This window comes from Erpetoichthys calabaricus, chromosome 16 (genome assembly GCF_900747795.2).
Source record: "Erpetoichthys calabaricus chromosome 16, fErpCal1.3, whole genome shotgun sequence".
Classification (NCBI taxonomy): domain Eukaryota; kingdom Metazoa; phylum Chordata; class Cladistia; order Polypteriformes; family Polypteridae; genus Erpetoichthys; species Erpetoichthys calabaricus.
The window spans coordinates 10,574,143-10,591,591 of NC_041409.2; the positions used below are offsets into that span (position 1 = coordinate 10,574,143).

The 17,449-nt window shown below is 42.0% G+C and overlaps 1 protein-coding gene across 3 annotated transcripts in view; it reads left to right on the forward strand.

Moving 5' to 3' along the window:
- The window catches only part of tshr (thyroid stimulating hormone receptor), a 196,243-nt gene that overhangs the window by 175,449 nt on the left and 3,345 nt on the right, over window positions 1-17,449 (forward strand). For all 3 annotated transcript variants that reach the window (XM_028821623.2, XM_028821624.2, XM_028821625.2), the window contains one exon: window positions 8,386-8,574. In XM_028821623.2, the coding sequence (XP_028677456.1) occupies window positions 8,386-8,574 (189 nt within the window). The remainder of the gene's footprint in view (window positions 1-8,385; window positions 8,575-17,449) is intronic.

The following is a 17,449-nucleotide window of genomic DNA, read 5'->3' on the forward strand; positions in this document are numbered from 1 at the left end:
TTTGAGGTACCTGATTCTTCCTCAACTCTACATAGCGAAAGCCCATAAGCTAAAGACAATTTCACTTTAAGCTTCAATAACATCAGAATGAGTTAAAGGCAAGTAGATATTCAATAAAGTTGCCTCCGTTATAGTGAATCTTCATTTCTGCAAACCTTTGCAGCTGTCTTTCCGTGCTCAACAGCACTATGACATGGGACTGTCCCATCCTGCCTGCGATCAAATCCTCTTTTTGACATTAACGAACCATCACAGTGTTCAGCCTTTTCCTCTTCTTACTATGCATGATTGATTCCCCTGGATTATGCCAAGTGTTCTTCCTTGAATTGTTAACTTATTACAAAGAGTTCAGCTGGCTTGACTGCACATACTTCTTCTTGGGTAACATGTTATCTCCAGAATTCTGCTACTGTCTTACTACAAGGTCGGGTCAAACACTCCTGCTTACCTATCATCCACACTTTAAGCATCTAATTCACCATTCAAGGTTCTCTTCATGTTGTTCTTTCAGAAAGCCTATTTGGCTCTAATTGTTCAATCTCACCTTCTTGCACTTTGCTTTTAGTAAAGCTCCCTGAGTTTCAAATGATAAAATTGCACACTAAAAACAATGAATCAAATTACCTTGTTTTTATGTTATTCTTTGATGCTTCTATAACTGCAGAATTAACATTCCCTCTGCCATCTTTGGAGGTCTCAAAGCTGCTGGAGATAAATTTCTCTTTTTGAACTTACTGCCCTACTACACATCCACTGTTCTTTTCTACATCCGTAGCTGTGTGGATAATGTCACTATGGAGAAGAAGATAAATACAGTCATATGAAAAAGTATGGGAGCCCCTCTTAATTCTTTGGATTTTTGTTTCTCATTGGCTGAGCTTTCAAAGTAGCAACTTCCTTTTAATATATGACATGCCTTATGGAAACAGTAGTATTTCAGCAGTGACATTAAGTTTATTGGATTAACAGAAAATATGCAATATGCAGCATAACAAAATTAGACAGGTGCATAAATGTGGGCACCCCAACAGAGATGTGACATCAATACTTAGTTGTGCCTCCTTTTGTAAATCTAACAGCCTCTAGACGCTGTCCTCCTGTAGCCTTTGATGAGTGTTTGGATTCTGGATGGAGGTATTGTTGACCATTCTTCATACAAAATCTCCCCAGTTCAGTTCAATTTGATGACTGCCGAGCATGGACAGCCTGCTTCAAATCATCCCATAGATTTTCAATGATATTCAAGTCAGGGGACTGTGACGTCCATTCCAGAACATTGTACTTCTCCCTCTGCATGAACGCCTTTGTAGATTTCGAACTGTGCTTTGGGTCATTGTCTTGTTGGAATATCCAACCCCTGCGTAACTTCAACTTTGTGACTGATGCTTGAACATTATCCTGAAGAATGTGTTGATATTGGATTGAATTCATCTGACCCTCGACTTTAACAAGAACCCCAGTCCCTGAACTAGCCACACAGCATGATGGAACCTCCACCAAATTTGACAGAAGGTAGCAGTTTTTCTTGGAATGTGATGTTCTTCTTCTGCCATGCAAAGCGCTTTTTGTTATGACCAAATAACTCAATTTCTGTCTCATTAGTCCAAAGCACTTTGTTCCACAATGAATCTGACTTGTCTAAATGAGCATTTGCATACAACAAGTGACTCTGTTTGTGGCGTGAGTGCAGAAAGGGCTTCTTTCTCATCACCCTGCCATACAGATGTTCTTTGTGCAAATTGCCCTGAATTGTAGAACGATGTACAGATACACCATCTGCAGCAAGATGTTCTTGCAGGTCTTTGGAGGTGATCTGTGAGTTGTCTGTAACCATTCTCACAATCCTGTTCATATGCCGCTCCTGTATTTTTCTTGGCCTGCCAGACCTGCTGGGTTTAACAGCAACTGTGCCTGTGGCCTTCCATTTACTGATTCCATTCCTTACAGTTGAAACTGACAGTTTAAACCTCTGAGAGAGCTTTTTGTAGCCTTCCCCTAAACCATGAGACTGAACAATCTTTGTTTTCAGATCTCTTGAGAGTTGCTTTGAGGATCCCATGCTGTCACTCTTCAGAGGAGAGTCAAAGGGAAGCACAACTTATAATTGACCACCTTAAATACCTTTATATCTCATGATTAGACACACCTGTCTATGAAGTTCAAGGCTTAACGATCTAATCCAACCAATTTGGTGTTTCAAGTAATCAGCATTGAGCAGTGACAGGCATTCAAATCAGCACAATTACAAGGGGACCCACATTTGTGCACAGCCAGTTTTTCCACATTTAATTTAACTCTTTGAGGGCTGAATATTTTTTCCAAAAAATGATGCTTTCACACAGAGATAAACATGAAACGTCTGTTGCTTCATGCTGTAGCTGCCAGTTTACCAAGAATGAGCGGAAGGCTTGCTGCCAGGCTGGGACAGCAGCGGCGGCGGTCACGGTCGTAGTGCAATACAATCTGGATTCTACCTCTTGTCATTGTTAACTGGCAGTCCTCCCTGACGAACATTGTCAGTATCATGACTACTTGCGGGCCGATCAGCTGAAGCTGGAACCTCACAATCGTTTTTGATCACTTGTATCAAAATCGGAGTCCGACAAGTCATGGTTCAGTTCAGAGATAATAGGCAAGACATCGTCCACGGAGTATTTTGCTTTTCGCATTGGTCTCTCGCCAGATGTCAGTGCCATTTTTGCCATTGTGTGCACCTTGCTATTCATGTGAGCACAGGGAATCTCGGTCAAACCAATGAATCTAACTTTCCTTCTACCAACGAGATTCCAATGTAACAGTTGGTTTTGTCACAGTTTACAGTTGATTACCATTGTCGACTCTTCCTTTTGACAAAAGTCAACATCAGCCCTGAAAAAGAGTTAATTTCATACAACTAAGTACTGCTTCACTAAAAATCTTTGTTCGGAAAACACCGCAGTACTCAGATGTTCCTAGGAAATGAAAGACCTACCACTGTTATCTTTTTAGTTGAAAGGAGAGTCAATTATTATGCAGGCTGTGAGGGGTTCCCAAACTTTTTCATATGACTGTATTGTTCCAAATGTGAAACCATAGATGAACAAAGAGATGAAACACTTTTTAAAAGCATTTAAGTCTGGTGATCCCATAGCATTTAGCATTGTCAGGTCAAACCTGAAAAAAAAGGTATAAAAAGAGGACCAAAGGCGTGGACAGGAAACATGTGGAAGATCATTTTTACAGCGTGGATACCAGAGGCATGTGGAAAAGCATTAGAGTTATTACTGACCACAAGGGCAGCCCTGTTGTAGCACATTCCTCTTACTATGGATAAGGAGCCCGCCACACACAAAAAACTCCTATACTTTGGAAAAATAATTATATTAGGTATGGAACTCGACAGAACCTTAGCACCTATTTGATGTCCCCAGATGGAGTTGTTTTTATGAATTTATACAAAAAGGAAAATAATCACCCCAACAAGTATTTAAAAAACAAAAGAATATTTATAAGTCAAATAAATCCTAATTAATAGGTCCCCCTTTTACCCTTCTATAATATACAAAAAGAAATCAAGAAAGAAAGCAAGAAAACGAAGAAAAAGAAAAAAAAACCCAGGAAGAGAAACAGACATATAACCAACTTATCAATACCCCCAATGAATTCACAGAACATAACCGACTAAATACACATATATACACATATATACAAATATAAATTAGACACCCGCTCACACAATCCCCCCGTGTTCCCCAGTCCCTTTTATATTATCTTTGATAGAGTCTTAATCCACCCGGCCTGGGAAGTCTGTGACAAATCCAGCAATCCAGTCAGTTAAACTTCGCTGACTCGTACACTGTATTAATAGGTAAAAAGAAACAATCTCACCGGCCTGGTGAACGATTCCTTGTTGAAAGCTGAAATCCGTTGCACCCGGGTGTCTCGGCGTTAGCGTCCTTTAATGGCCGCCGCCCGCAGCACAAATGTAAGGTAAAGCCGTGCACTCCAAGATCCTTTCCGATTAGCAAGAGCTCCTTTTCGTTGAGTCCAACCGGTATTACAATGGAGCCTAACGAGCTTTTACCATTAACTTCTTTACCAAGTCACTTTCCCAGGTCCTTCCTTAAATCGACTTTCTTCACGCTCCTCTCCTCTTCCTTTAAACTCTCTCGAACTCCCTCCTCAACCCCTTTTTTCAATACGTGCCTCCTCGCCTTTTAAAGAGGGTTCTTCCTCTTACGTCACACCACAGTTCATTTTGGCAAGGACCCCCAGGCATTGTTTGGACCCCTACTCCCCTTAAAGAGATACCCCACAGACATTAATTGCATTGGACATCCTCTCTAAAGGGCAAGCAGCAGAAACAGTTAAAAGCACACAAAAAAACAGTATGTGACAACTTTTACACTGTCTCACCCCACAGTGATGTCACATTGGCCAATGATCACAACTTCGAATCTAGCAACCTGGAAAGATTATAGCCACAGAGGATGCCAAGTCTCCCACCTTCAGACAGAGCATGTATGATGCAGAGGGTCAATCCATGTAAACTGCAAGACCAGACGGAGTTTCAGGGCGGGTGCTCAGAAACTGTGCTGAGCAGCTCGCTGAGGTATTTGCAAGTGTCTTTAATCTCTCCTTGACGTTGGAATTGGTCCCTGCATACATTAAGTCAGCCATTATTGTACCAGTGCTGAGAAAACCAACATCAGTAATATGAATGACTATCGTCTAATTGCTCAAACACCAAAATAATAAAGTGCTTTGAAAGACTGTCTCTCTCTTACATTGAAACCAACATCCCCACCTCCCTGGATGTGCATCAGTTTGCTTACAGAGCTAATAGATCTACAGAAGATGCCATCTCTGCACACAGCGCTGACTCGTCCAGAGGGCCAGGCCATATAGCTCTGCTTTCATTACTGGACCTGGACCCCCTACCGTATTTTCCACCTCTAGTTTTCTGTGCCCAGTTTGACCTTCTTCTAGTACACTCCACCATTCTTATGCTACAGCACCAAACCGCACATATCCAACTTTGAGCATTTGTGCAGATCACTGACACACACATCTATAAATTAGGCTGCTAGTGTGCGTTTTAAATTGGGTTCGCATTTATTTACAGTAATCCCTCCTCCATCGCGGGGGTTGCATTCCAGAACCCCCCGCGAAAGGTGAAAATCCGCAAAGTACAAACCATATGTTTATATGGTTATTTTATATATTTTAAGCCCTTATAAACTCTCCCACACTATTATAAACATTTCCCGCACAGTTATACAGCATAAACCCTTTGTATTCTCTTAGATATTAGGTAAGATTCGTTGAAATTATGTATGTAAACACAGTTTATATACAGTAAAACCTAAATATTATTTTAAAGATATCGAGCATCTCTGATATCACATATGTTACAGCCATTACGACAGACAGGCCACCAGCAATAAATACGTACAATGCAAGAAAAATTGTATACAGTAAAATGTGTGTACAGTGACACTATGTACATGTAATAAGTACTGTACGTAGATAATTAATTATGGTTACTCACCAACAATGACACGACGACTTGTCCGATAACGATGAGTTTAATTTTACTGCACAACAAAGGATAGCGTTACAGCTCTTCTAAAGGAGCCTCTTCAGGCGACTGTGTAGCACCGCCATTGTTCTTCAATCCAAATCCCTAAAGCAGATTCTATCCAGTCTACTGCCTTATCACGTCCACTTACAACTTGTTTTGCGCCCTGGTTAAAGGACACTGCGGCCGTAGATCTTATATGCTTTTCCTCCTTTTTAAATAAAAAGAATCGTGGACTCATTGATGCTGTAATGGTGTCCTGCAGCGGTGCAGCTGTTCCCTTCCTTCAACATATCCAAAACTTTTACCTTTTCTGCAATCATTTGCATCTTCTGTTGCCGCTTGGACACGGCCCCTGAAGCAGTAGCAGGAGCTCGTTAATGCTGAATGAGTGAGATGAGACTTCCTAGTTAATGCAGCACTCCGTCGTTGAGCCAATCAGCACACAGGAACTTTAACTGTGTGCTCTGATTAGGTAGCTTCTCAGTCATCAGCCAATAGCGTCCCTTGTATGAAATCAACTGGGCAGACCAACTGAGGAAGCATGTATCAGAAGTAAAAAGACCCATTGTCTGCAGAAACCCGCGAAGCAGTGAAAAATCAGCGTTATATATTTAGATATGCTTACATATAAAATCCGCGATAGAGTGAAGCCGCGAAAGTCGAAGCGCGATATAGCGAGGGATTACTGTATTTGTTCTTTTTTTCTCATTTCAGCTTGTTGCTTTACACATATTCATAGTTTATGGACTCACAGATTCAATTTCTAGTTTGGAAAACATTATAAAGTATTAAACCGCAAACTTCCAGCACTATTTTGTTTCTTTTCCTGGACGCTGTCATTTTGTAGTTTTTTTTGTGTGCCATGTGGAATGATTGGCGCTTGTGACCTGTGATGTCATCAGTCCAGCCGTAGAAAGGTCAGTGCCACTCATTTCTTGGTCGATGTTTCCTTCAGACCTGGGGTACGAGTTTCTTGTGTGCGGATTCCTGGTAATTGAATTTTGGCTTTGACTTTTCTATTTCAATTTAGGGTTTTGTTTTGGTAATGGTGTGTTTTGATTTCACAATTCCGAATTTTGCATGATTCTTTTTTGACTACACGTAGTCCCCAGGTTACGGACATCTGACCTACGACATATGAACGGGGCTGCAGCTGCAACACATGCGCCTCAGTAACTGCCGCTCCGTCATCTTCGGCCTGCGGATGCTGCAAGCGGTGGCTGGAGGGGGGCGATTTCGCTGCTCGCGCAGTGTAGTGTCCCTCTGGTGGCTCCCGGTGGCAAGCGGTTTCACTGCCCACCCACCACACATGGCTGCCCCGTTCCTTCTAGGTGGGCGGCTGGTAATGCTGCAAGCGGTGATCCGGTTGTGGCTGAACAGGGCGGCGGGGGGTAGCATTGTAGTGTGCCTCGGATGGCTGTGTGTTGAATGGGGGCGGTGGTGTTGCGTACGCTGCAGGCAGCATACTGTAGTGGAGGTGACTGTGATGTGGACTGGTGATGAACCGCCCCTCGCTGCCCCCATTCATTCTCAATAGCAAGCCTGCTTGTACTGTCACGCACATAGCAGGAAGGTGTCTCTTGTCAGTACAGGGTGGTCCAGATCTAATTCTGCAGATCCAGATCGTCTGGATGACTTTGATTTATGCAGGGACAATTCCAGTTTGGCGCAAAGACGATTCTTCATGTCATCAGTTCGCACACTTCTCGATGGCCCGGGATTTTTTGGGTGATTTTCTATGTAATAAACTGAATAAGTTATATAGTAATGAAAATTGCATAATTCGATCTGGACCACCCTATACATCAGACGTGTTGACGACTGGTGCCTTCCTGCTGTGATAACGTGTACAGTGCTGTGCAGAAGAGCTCATCTTAACCTTTTGTCTTCACCCTTCAAGAATGTCTCTGAAACACAAATCTGATGCAAGTGCCGGTGATACAGTAAAGAAGAGAAAAACCATCACCATGGAAAATAAAGTAGAAATAATAAAAAGGTCAGTGAAGGTCGGTGAAACTCCATCATTCATTGGCAGAGCACTTGGTTACAGTCGGTCAACAATAGCATTTATTAAAATAATGTACCTGTTCCGACTTACATACAAATTCAACTGAAGTACAAACCTACAGTCCCTATCTCGTACGTAACCCGGGGGCTGCCTGTACATTTTACTTTCAATCCTTTTTATTTGTTTAACTTGTTTTTTTTGTGTATTTATTTTTTGTTCCTGAGCCGATTTTTTTTTTAGCAGGGAAGGTTGGCACTAAAAAAATCAGGTGGGCTTTGCCTTTTCTGTGGACAGGATAACTTCTAGATCCCTGGTCAGCATTTTCCTTGCCTTTCTTCTGACTGTTACAGAGCTGTGAGACGGCAATGAGAAAATGTACACCGCAAAAGTAAATAAGGATAGTCATGAGGACAGCAGAACTGTGAACCTAGTGACACGAAATAGACGTTAAAGTGATTGTAAATGCCACATGTTCAAATGCCAAGAGTACTTATTGATTTATCTCCCAATTTATTCCAATTAGCAATCATTTCCTTTAATGAAGAGCAGGCTGGCCACTTACATAACATGATGTGCAAGTTTAGCATCTCATTGTAAAGACGGGTTTCCTGCTTAGGCCTGGAGGTGGCAGTGGTGTCGCGGTTATGAATTGACCCTGAAAGAGCTCATCAGCCTTGTGTCAAGCAGTGAGTGTTAAACCACTTTCTGCTCTAAATGTGATCCCAGCAGACAGATTTGAAGATATCTTAATTGTCCATGTGTGGTTGCTGGAGATGACACTGTTTGTAATGTGTTACATATGTTTGGGTTTCAGTGACATTTCACAGACCAGCATAACCTCTTTGCCGAACAAAGGTCTGGAAACGCTAAAAGAACTAATGGCGAAGAATACCTGGACGCTTAAGAAGCTGCCACCTATCAGAACCTTCCTGCATCTCACGAGGGCAGATCTCACCTACCCAAGTCACTGCTGTGCTTTCAAAAACTGGAAGAAAAACAAAGGGTGAGTGCACTTATCAAAAGGCCTTTGGTTTCCACTAAAATTGTACATGTTTAGTGCTTCAAATGTTAAAGAGCAGTGAACGGAGTTAGAATATTTACTGCATAACATCATGTTGGAACAGCAGATTAACATCGTGGTGTAGTGGTTAAGGCTTTGGACTGCAAACCCTGAGGTTGTGAATTCAGATCCCAATACTAACGTTGTGTGTCCCTTAGTAAGTCACTTGACCTGCCCGTGCTCCAATTGGAAAACCAAAAGAAATGGAGCCAATCGTATCTCAAATGTTGTAAGTCACCTTGGATAAAGGAGTCAGCCAAATAAGAAAAAATAAATAGAGTTATTTACAGGAATCCCCTCCACAAAATTGACAAAAATCACAAAGGAGAAAAAGAATAGTAAATGTCTCACCAACTAACAGGGCTTCTCCAAATATCTCATGGAAAAAGTGACCCTGCTTTCTCCCTTATGAAATGTGGTTGGGATATCAGGAAGGCAGGAGGAGGCTGGCGGCCAGGAATATAAAACAAAAATTGGAAAGAGGTTTTGTTGTTGGTGGTGAAATTTACCAGCAGAACAGAAACAAATAAAAAGTGTACCCAAAATCCAATTCACAACAAATAGCCGATGGGAGAAAACCATCCTCAGGAATGTGAGCATAAACTCTCTTTGGATATGTAGCCATCTGTTTTGTCTTGGTAGAGTAATATACATGTACAGTGCATCCGGAAAGTATTCACAGCGCATCACTTTTTCCACATTTTGTTATGTTACAGCCTTATTCCAAAATGGATTAAATTCATTTTTTTCCTCCGAATTCTACACACAACACTCCATAATGACAACGTGAAAAAAGTTTACTTGAGATTTTTGCAAATTTATTAAAAATAAAAAAACTGAGAAAGCACATGTACATAAGTATTCACAGCCTTTGCCATGAAGCTCGAAATTGAACTCAGGTGCATCCTGTTTCCTCTGATCATCCTTGAGATGTTTCTGCAGCTTCATTGGAGTCCACCTGTGGTAAATTCAGTTGACTGGACATGATTTGGAAAGGCACACACCTGTCTATATAAGGTCCCACAGTTGACAGTTCATGTCAGAGCACAAACCAAGCATGAAGTCAAAGGAATTGTCTGTAGACCTCCGAGACAGGATTGTCTCGAGGCACATATCTGGGGAAGGTTACAGAAAAATTTCTGCTGCTTTGAAGGTCCCAATGAGCACAGTGGCCTCCATCATCCATAAGTGGAAGAAGTTCCAAAACCACCAGGACTCTTCCTAGAGCTGGCCGGCCATCTAAACTGAGCGATCAGGGGAGAAGGGCCTTAGTCGGGGAGGTGACCAAGAACCCGATGGTCACTCTGTCAGAGCTCTAGAGGTCCTCTGTGCAGAGAGGAGAACCTTCCAGAAGGATAACCATCTCTGCAGCAATCCACCAATCAGGCCTGTATGGTAGAGTGGCCAGACGGAAGCCACTCCTTAGCAAAAGGCACATGGCAGCCCACCTGGAGTTTGCCAAAAGGCACCTGAAGGACTCTCAGACCATGAGAAAGAAAATTCTGTGGTCTGATGAGACAAAGATTGAGCTCTTTGGCGTGAATGCCAGGTGTCACGTTTGGAGGAAACCTGGCACCATTCCTACAGTGAAGCATGGTGGTGGCAGCATCATGCTGTGGGGATGTTTTTCAGCAGCAAGAACTGGGAGACTAGTCAGGATAAAGGGAAAGATGACTGCAGCAACGTACAGAGACATCCTGGATGAAAACCTGCTCCAGAGCGCTCTTGACCTCAGACTTTGGTGACGGTTCATCTTTCAGCAGGACAACGACCCTAAGCACACAGCCAAGATATCAAAGGATTGGCTTCAGGACAACTCTGTGAATGTCCTTGAGTGGCCCAGCCAGAGCCCAGACTTGAATCCGATTGAACATCTCTGGAGAGATCTTAAAATGGCTGTGCACCGACGCTTCCCATCCAACCTGATGGAGCTTGAGAGGTGCTGCAAAGAGGAATGGGCGAAACTGGCCAAGGATAGGTGAGCCAAGCTTGTGGCATCATATTCAACAAGACTTGAGGCTGGAATTGCTGCCAAAGGTGCATCGACAAAGTATTGAGCAAAGGCTGTGAATACTTATGTACATGGGATTTCTCAGTTTTTTTATTTTTAATAAATTTGCAAAAACCTCAAGTAAACTTTTTTCATGTTGTCATTATGGGGTGTTGTGTGTAGAATTCTGAGGAAAAAAATGAATTTAATCCATTTTGGAATAAGGCTGTAACATAACAAAATGTGAAAAAAGTGATGCGCTGTGAATACTTTCCGGATGCACTGTATATTGCTCTACTTTCCCCTATTGTATTATTAATATGTAGCCTTAGAATGCCTAATCTCACAGACTTGCCACTGTTTATAAGGTATTATTGTATATAACTTATCCCCACCTTCCCTTCTATATCTATAACCTCAGGCAATTAGATGTAGTAAAAAGACAAGCAGAAGTTAAGTTACACATAAAATAATGTATTATTGATAATATTCAGAAATAATAACAAAATGCAACGTACATTTGAATATGGGCAACCATGCAACCTGATTAAATGGTGATGTGTAGTTCAGGCGGCACACAGTCTTGCAGTTACTTAAATGTCTCTAGTTAAGGCATCATTGGTGCTCAGCTTTCAGCCACATGTCTGTTCAAAATGGCTGCTGAGCTGTGCTCTTCATTGTGTTGTCTTCATCATCACAGGTTAGCAAGAGAGATGCTTCTTTCAGATGTTAGTAAGAGAGAGAGTGTGAGGTTAAACAAGTAAATATATAGATTTTCTGTCCAACCCCTACAGCCAATAGGGCGTCGTAGTACTTAAAGGCCTCTGAGACAAGCCAATTCCAAGCAGCCATACCTCAGACCAATGGGGGAATACAACATCTTAAAAGCTGCCACCCCCAAGACCATATGTCTTTAAGTCTTTCTTGCAGGGGTAGAAATGAATTAAGCAAAGAAACACTAACCAAACCGGTTTAAGGCACATCTCCCCCAAAATCCTGTCGTAAAATTCAAAGAGGCTCAGTTGTAAAAGGGTTTGGGGGTAAACACAAATGCCTCTCACCAAAGTAACACTAAATTACATTGCTTTGCCTAAAAATCAAATAAAGACATACAAAATATTCATCAAGTTATATGTAAAATCTCACATCACAACACCATCGTTCAACAATTACTTAATGGACAGTGTAGGAAACAGCCCGGACACAGACAGGAAGACATGATTTTATCACCCAACACACGTTTATTTAAACTATTTACACAATAAGTGACCCACACAACCCAGGGCCGCAGCACCAATCACCCCAAAGTCCAGGCCGTTCACACAATGCCTCTTCTCTCTTCTCAGGTCCACCTCCACTCCTCTCCTACGAGCTCTGTCCTCTTCCACCTGACTCCAGCCATCGAATGGAGGGAGGCGGCCCCTTTTACACACACCCGGACATGTTCCAGGTGACTCCTGATGAGCTTCCGCCGCCCCTTCCTGGTGTGGAGGAAGTACCGACTGCGCACCCAGAAGCACTTCGGGTGTCTCTTGTCTTTTTCCCCCCAGCACTTCCGGGTGTGGTGGATGTGCTGAGGGCCAGGACTCCATAGGCATTGGGGCACCCCCTGGCGGTGACCACGGGCCCCTATAGGGTTGAGCTTCCAAGCTCAATTCCCGTGGTCCCCAATACCACCAGGGCAGTTGCCCCCTCATGGTCTAGAGGAGGCGTAAGCCCTCCTCCGGTCCTTCTGGGTGTCCCGGCTGGGTACTGCCCCCAGCCGCTTGCCACAACAGATATTGTTGGGTTCTGTTCATGATAATCATGTCAAACTACTTTGAATTCCTGTCAGTTTAAACAAGTCTGCCACTTTTTAAATGTAGTCTTTCTGTGACCAGTCATTTGTAAAGTTTGTATTTGTAGTTGTCTTAGTCGAGATTGCCATATAAAAACAAAGTGAACTGAATTGAGCTGAGTACGCGGCCCCCTCAAATCACATGACGCTTAAGTCATGGTGAATCCTCACAGCATGCCCTCATGCTTTTGTAGGTATAATAGTAATGGGAGGGAAGTGTGATAGATTAAGAGGCTTTAGAAACTGGATCCCTTCAAGTACACTCTTGAACATAGCAGATGCCATAGCAGAACCATTTTTCGGTTCCCCAAAGACCTATCCAAATGAAGGTTCCAGAAAGAACCTTAATTTATTTATATCTATAACAGGCTCCATAAAGCAAACGACCATGAGTATACAATAACAAACTTGCGAAATACCAATGTCTCCTGATCTTAAATGGTCTCTAGCTGCATATAATAACACAGACTAAATGCAGATTTTCTTAATCTGTTAGTGTCCTGCTAGGTAGTCTACTATACATTAAAGAGCTTTTGTGGGAGCTTTTCTACATAATAGGAAGTGTTTCAAAGAACAAAGAACCAACTTCATTGGAAAAGCATCCTTCCTAGAATGAAAGGGCAGTTTGTCAAACAGTATTTCTACAATAAACGACACGACCCAGTAAAGAACCATCCATCCATCATCCAACCCGCTATATCCTAACTACAGGGTCACAGGGGTCTGCTGGAGCCAATCCCAGCCAACACAGGGCGCAAGGCAGGAAACAAACCCCAGGCAGGGAGCCAGCCTACCGCAGGTAAAGAACCATATAATGCCATTAAAGAGCAAGTATTTTTAAGAGTGAAAAGTCCCAAAAAATATTCAAAATGCCTCACAAGAGAGGGGATTACTGTCAACCTCTGGCTTGTGTGAAAAAGGGCAACAAATAGAGTCTTTAAAAAAAGGATGTATTGATAATAATATTTAAAAAATAACAAAATCCTCAAAAATGTAACAAGGCAAAAGGAGGCGTTCCACTGTGACCAAGTCCTAACGTGAAAATCCAGCAATCAAAAAACAGGCAAGTAAATTGAAATAAGTACAATACTCACAACAGAAAGCTGTACTCTGTCAAAAGTGCGCTCAAATGACCTGCAAGGAATTCTCTTCACCGGCCTGCCTTTATAAGGTGGAGGCGGCTCTTTAGCTGTGAGGTAATCGTGGCCCCACCTCTTGGGGAGTCCAACCACCACACAAAGAATATCAGGGGGAAAAAATAAAAAAAAAAACTACCCACACAGAAATGAAATAATGGGCAAATACAGTAAATACACAATTAGACAAATGATCTCTCCACCCATCCTTCACACTCACTTTATCGTTAGCAGGGCTGCTGGTGCTGAACCCAGCAAGCTCAGGGCGCATGGCAGGAACAATCCCTGGGCAGGGAGCCAGTCTGTTGCAGGGTGAACACACATGTGGGCCAATTTAGCATCAACGTACCACCTAACCAAATGTCATTGGACTTTGGGAAGAAATCTGAGCACCCAGAGGAAACCCTGAAGGACATGGGGAGAGCATGTAAACTCCTGTCATTATTTGATAGATAGATAGATAGATAGATAGATAGATAGATAGATAGATAGATAGATAGATAGATAGATAGATAGATAGATAGATAGATAGATAGATAGATAGATAGATAGATAGATAGATAGATAGATAGATAGATAGATAGATAGATAGATAGATAGATACTTTATTAATCCCAAGGGGAAATTCACATACTCCAGCAGCAGCATACTGATACAAAAAATATTAAAGAGTGATAACAATGCAGGTACACAGACAGACAATAACTTTGTATAATATTAACGTTTAACCCCAGGTGGAATTGAAGAGTTGCATAGTGTGGGAGAGGAACGATCTCCTCAGTCTGTCAGTGGAGCAGGATGGTGACAGCTGTCTGTCGCTGAAGCTGCTCCTCTGTCTGGAGATGACACTGTTTAGAGGATGCAGTGGATTCTCCATGATTGACAGGAGTCTGCTCAGCGCCCGTTGCTCTGCCACAGATGTCAGACTGTTCAGCTCCGTGCCTACAATAGATCCTGCCTTCCTCACCAGTTTGTCCAGGAGTGAGGCGTCCCTCTTCCTTATGCTATGTTATCTTCTTTATGTTACCACTGTGCCACAAAGCTGCCCTTAGACAAATAATAGTATCATAAACAGTAGTAATTAAGGAGTCAAAAATGAAATTCAAACAAATAAAGAAATTTAAATAGAAGCCAGAGAAAGAACCCTGACTTAAACAGAACTCCTTACAGTAACAGTGAGCCCCTTATTGACTCTAGTCTACAAAATGTTAGTTGTTGTAACAGAGCAGCACACAAAAAAGAAAAATAGTGTGAGGCCTTTAAAAGACCCACATAAACAGGCCAAGGTCTTCCCAAGCCCACCTAGAATAGGCCTCTCCTTAGGCAGTCAGATCTCCCAACTCCACAGGCAGGCTTCAGGCCTTTCCAGATCCCAAAAATGGAGAATAAGTTTTTAAAGTTCAAATAATTCTAAAAGTCCTAAAATAAATATCAAAAGGCCACTCAAGGGAAAGGAGAGGAGAATCAAGTAAACAAATAATCATTAAAAAAAAAAGAATTTATCTAAACAAAGGAAAAAAGGACAAAATAAGTCCAAGGACTAGCACAGAAAAGTAATCCATAGTAAACAAGTCTAAAATCTGTAAAGAGCAAAATCCAAGAACAAAAGGAATAATGAAAGGATCCAGAAAAATCAGTACTTACAAGAAGCAGAACACACTCCAGACGTCAAGGAACCACCGAAGGACCTTTACTCAGGTTCAGACTATAAAGGCAGAAGGCGGGCCTTCAGCAGTGACATCACAGTGGCCCCGCCTCTTGGGGATTACGCCCACAAAACACAAGGAATGCAGGAGAAAACAGCACAATACACAGATACTAAATAACAAATAAACATAATAAAAATTAGGAATTACTATAAACATCTGAAAAATGATCATTTAAAATAAACAAAGCAGGCACAAAAAATAAAAATAAACATAAGCCGGGGAAGAAACACTGACTGAAACCTAACAGAGGGTTTATGCTTTGTTTACTAGTTTCCCATTCCAGGATCATCTTTAACACAGATACACAAGCAGAATCACACACTTAGAGAACCGGATTATTACACCATTGCACAAACACAAAACACACACACTCATCTGCACACCTGCCATCTTAATAACCCTGACCTATCTTGCCTTCCTTGGTGCAAAGTCATCAAATACTCCATCATCATAAGAATTCTGCATTTGTTGCACAATTAAATATACACGTCATTATGCACAATTTATCAACCTTTCAGAATAGGAACCAAATGAACCATATAACCTCCATGGGTAATTCTAAGCATAAGACACCCTAAAAGACTCAAAATATCAGCCTGATTGAGACGTCAGAAAACGCCTTTTACATCATTAGGACACTGTAATAAATGATATACGTAATATTATGTCAGCTAGTTGGACAGCAAGCGGAATACTGTCACCCTATACTGTATGTACAGTAATAGCATAGTAAGCAACATAGCAACACAGGCTAACAAACATAAGTGTTGTATAGTAACGAATATTTAATTACGTGAATGGTTTTATACTTACAGAGAGATGACATAGCTGCATACATTTACTGTATCTTTTACACATTCCTCTTTTTCTTCTTATTCCTAAACTGGACACCTGATGACTAAGACCTTTTCTTATCTATTTGAGTTTTTTGGCACTCCAGCATCAATACGTTACCCATCCCGCAGAACCGTCAAGGCTAAACCAATTCACCTTGGTGATGTGCTGACTGTTTTTAACTTATTCTTGATGAAAAAAATGCAACATATCTGTAAAAGTACATATTCAGGGTATTCTGAAGGAATTGTGGTTTATTTGGTAGCATTTCGTAGTGTGGCTGACCTTACTAATTGCTTTAGTACTGCACTATTTGATAGTTTGCCCTGCTCCCCCTGCCTTGGCCTTCCAGTGGGGAGGCCCGGGTTTACAAAACCCCGCCTCCCACCTACTGTCCCCATCTCATATTTCTGATACCTCAGTACACACTAGAAGCAGAAGCGATGTTGCTGTGGTACAGTCCATCGCCATCTTTGTTTCATGCCCATAACGGATTACAGCACCCATGCAGGCAATGTAAGCGGTGCGGCATTATGGCACTGAAGTTTAAAGTGCTTGGCACCTTCTGGGGCACTTCGCCCACCACTCATGCTGTCTGTGTGAATGCTGTAATCACTATTCCGAAATCTTTTGTTGCGGGCGTGTTGTGCCACCCCAGCAAGATTCTTAAATCTGCCACGGGCCACAGAGGAGGGAGATATTTACAGTTAGGTCTATAAATATTTGGACAGAGACAACTTTTTTCTAATTTTGGTTCTGTACATTACCACAATGAATTTGAAATGAAACAACTCAGATGCAGTTGAAGTGCAGACTTTCAGCTTTAATTCAGTGGGGTGAACAAAACAATTGCATAAAAATGTGAGGCAACTAAAGCATTTTTTGAAAACAATCCCTTCATTTCAGGGGCTCAAAAGTAACTGGACAATTGACTCAAAGGCTATTTCATGGGCAGGTGTGGTCAAGTCTGTCGTTATGTCATATCAATTAAGTAGATAAAAGGCCTGGAGTTGATTTGAGGTGTGGTGCTTGCATGTGGAAGATTTTGCTGTGAACAGACAACATGTGGTCAAAGGAGCTCTCCATGCAGGTGAAAGAAGCCATCCTTAAGCTGCGAAAACAGAAAAAACCCATCTGAGAAATTGCTACAATATTACGAGTGGCAAAATCTACAGTTTGGCACATCCTGAGAAAGAAAGCAAGCACTGGTGAACTCAGCAACGCAAAAAGACCTGGACGTCCACGGAAGACAACAGTGGTGGATGATTGTAGAATCATTTCCATGGTGAAGAGAAACCCCTTCACAACAGCC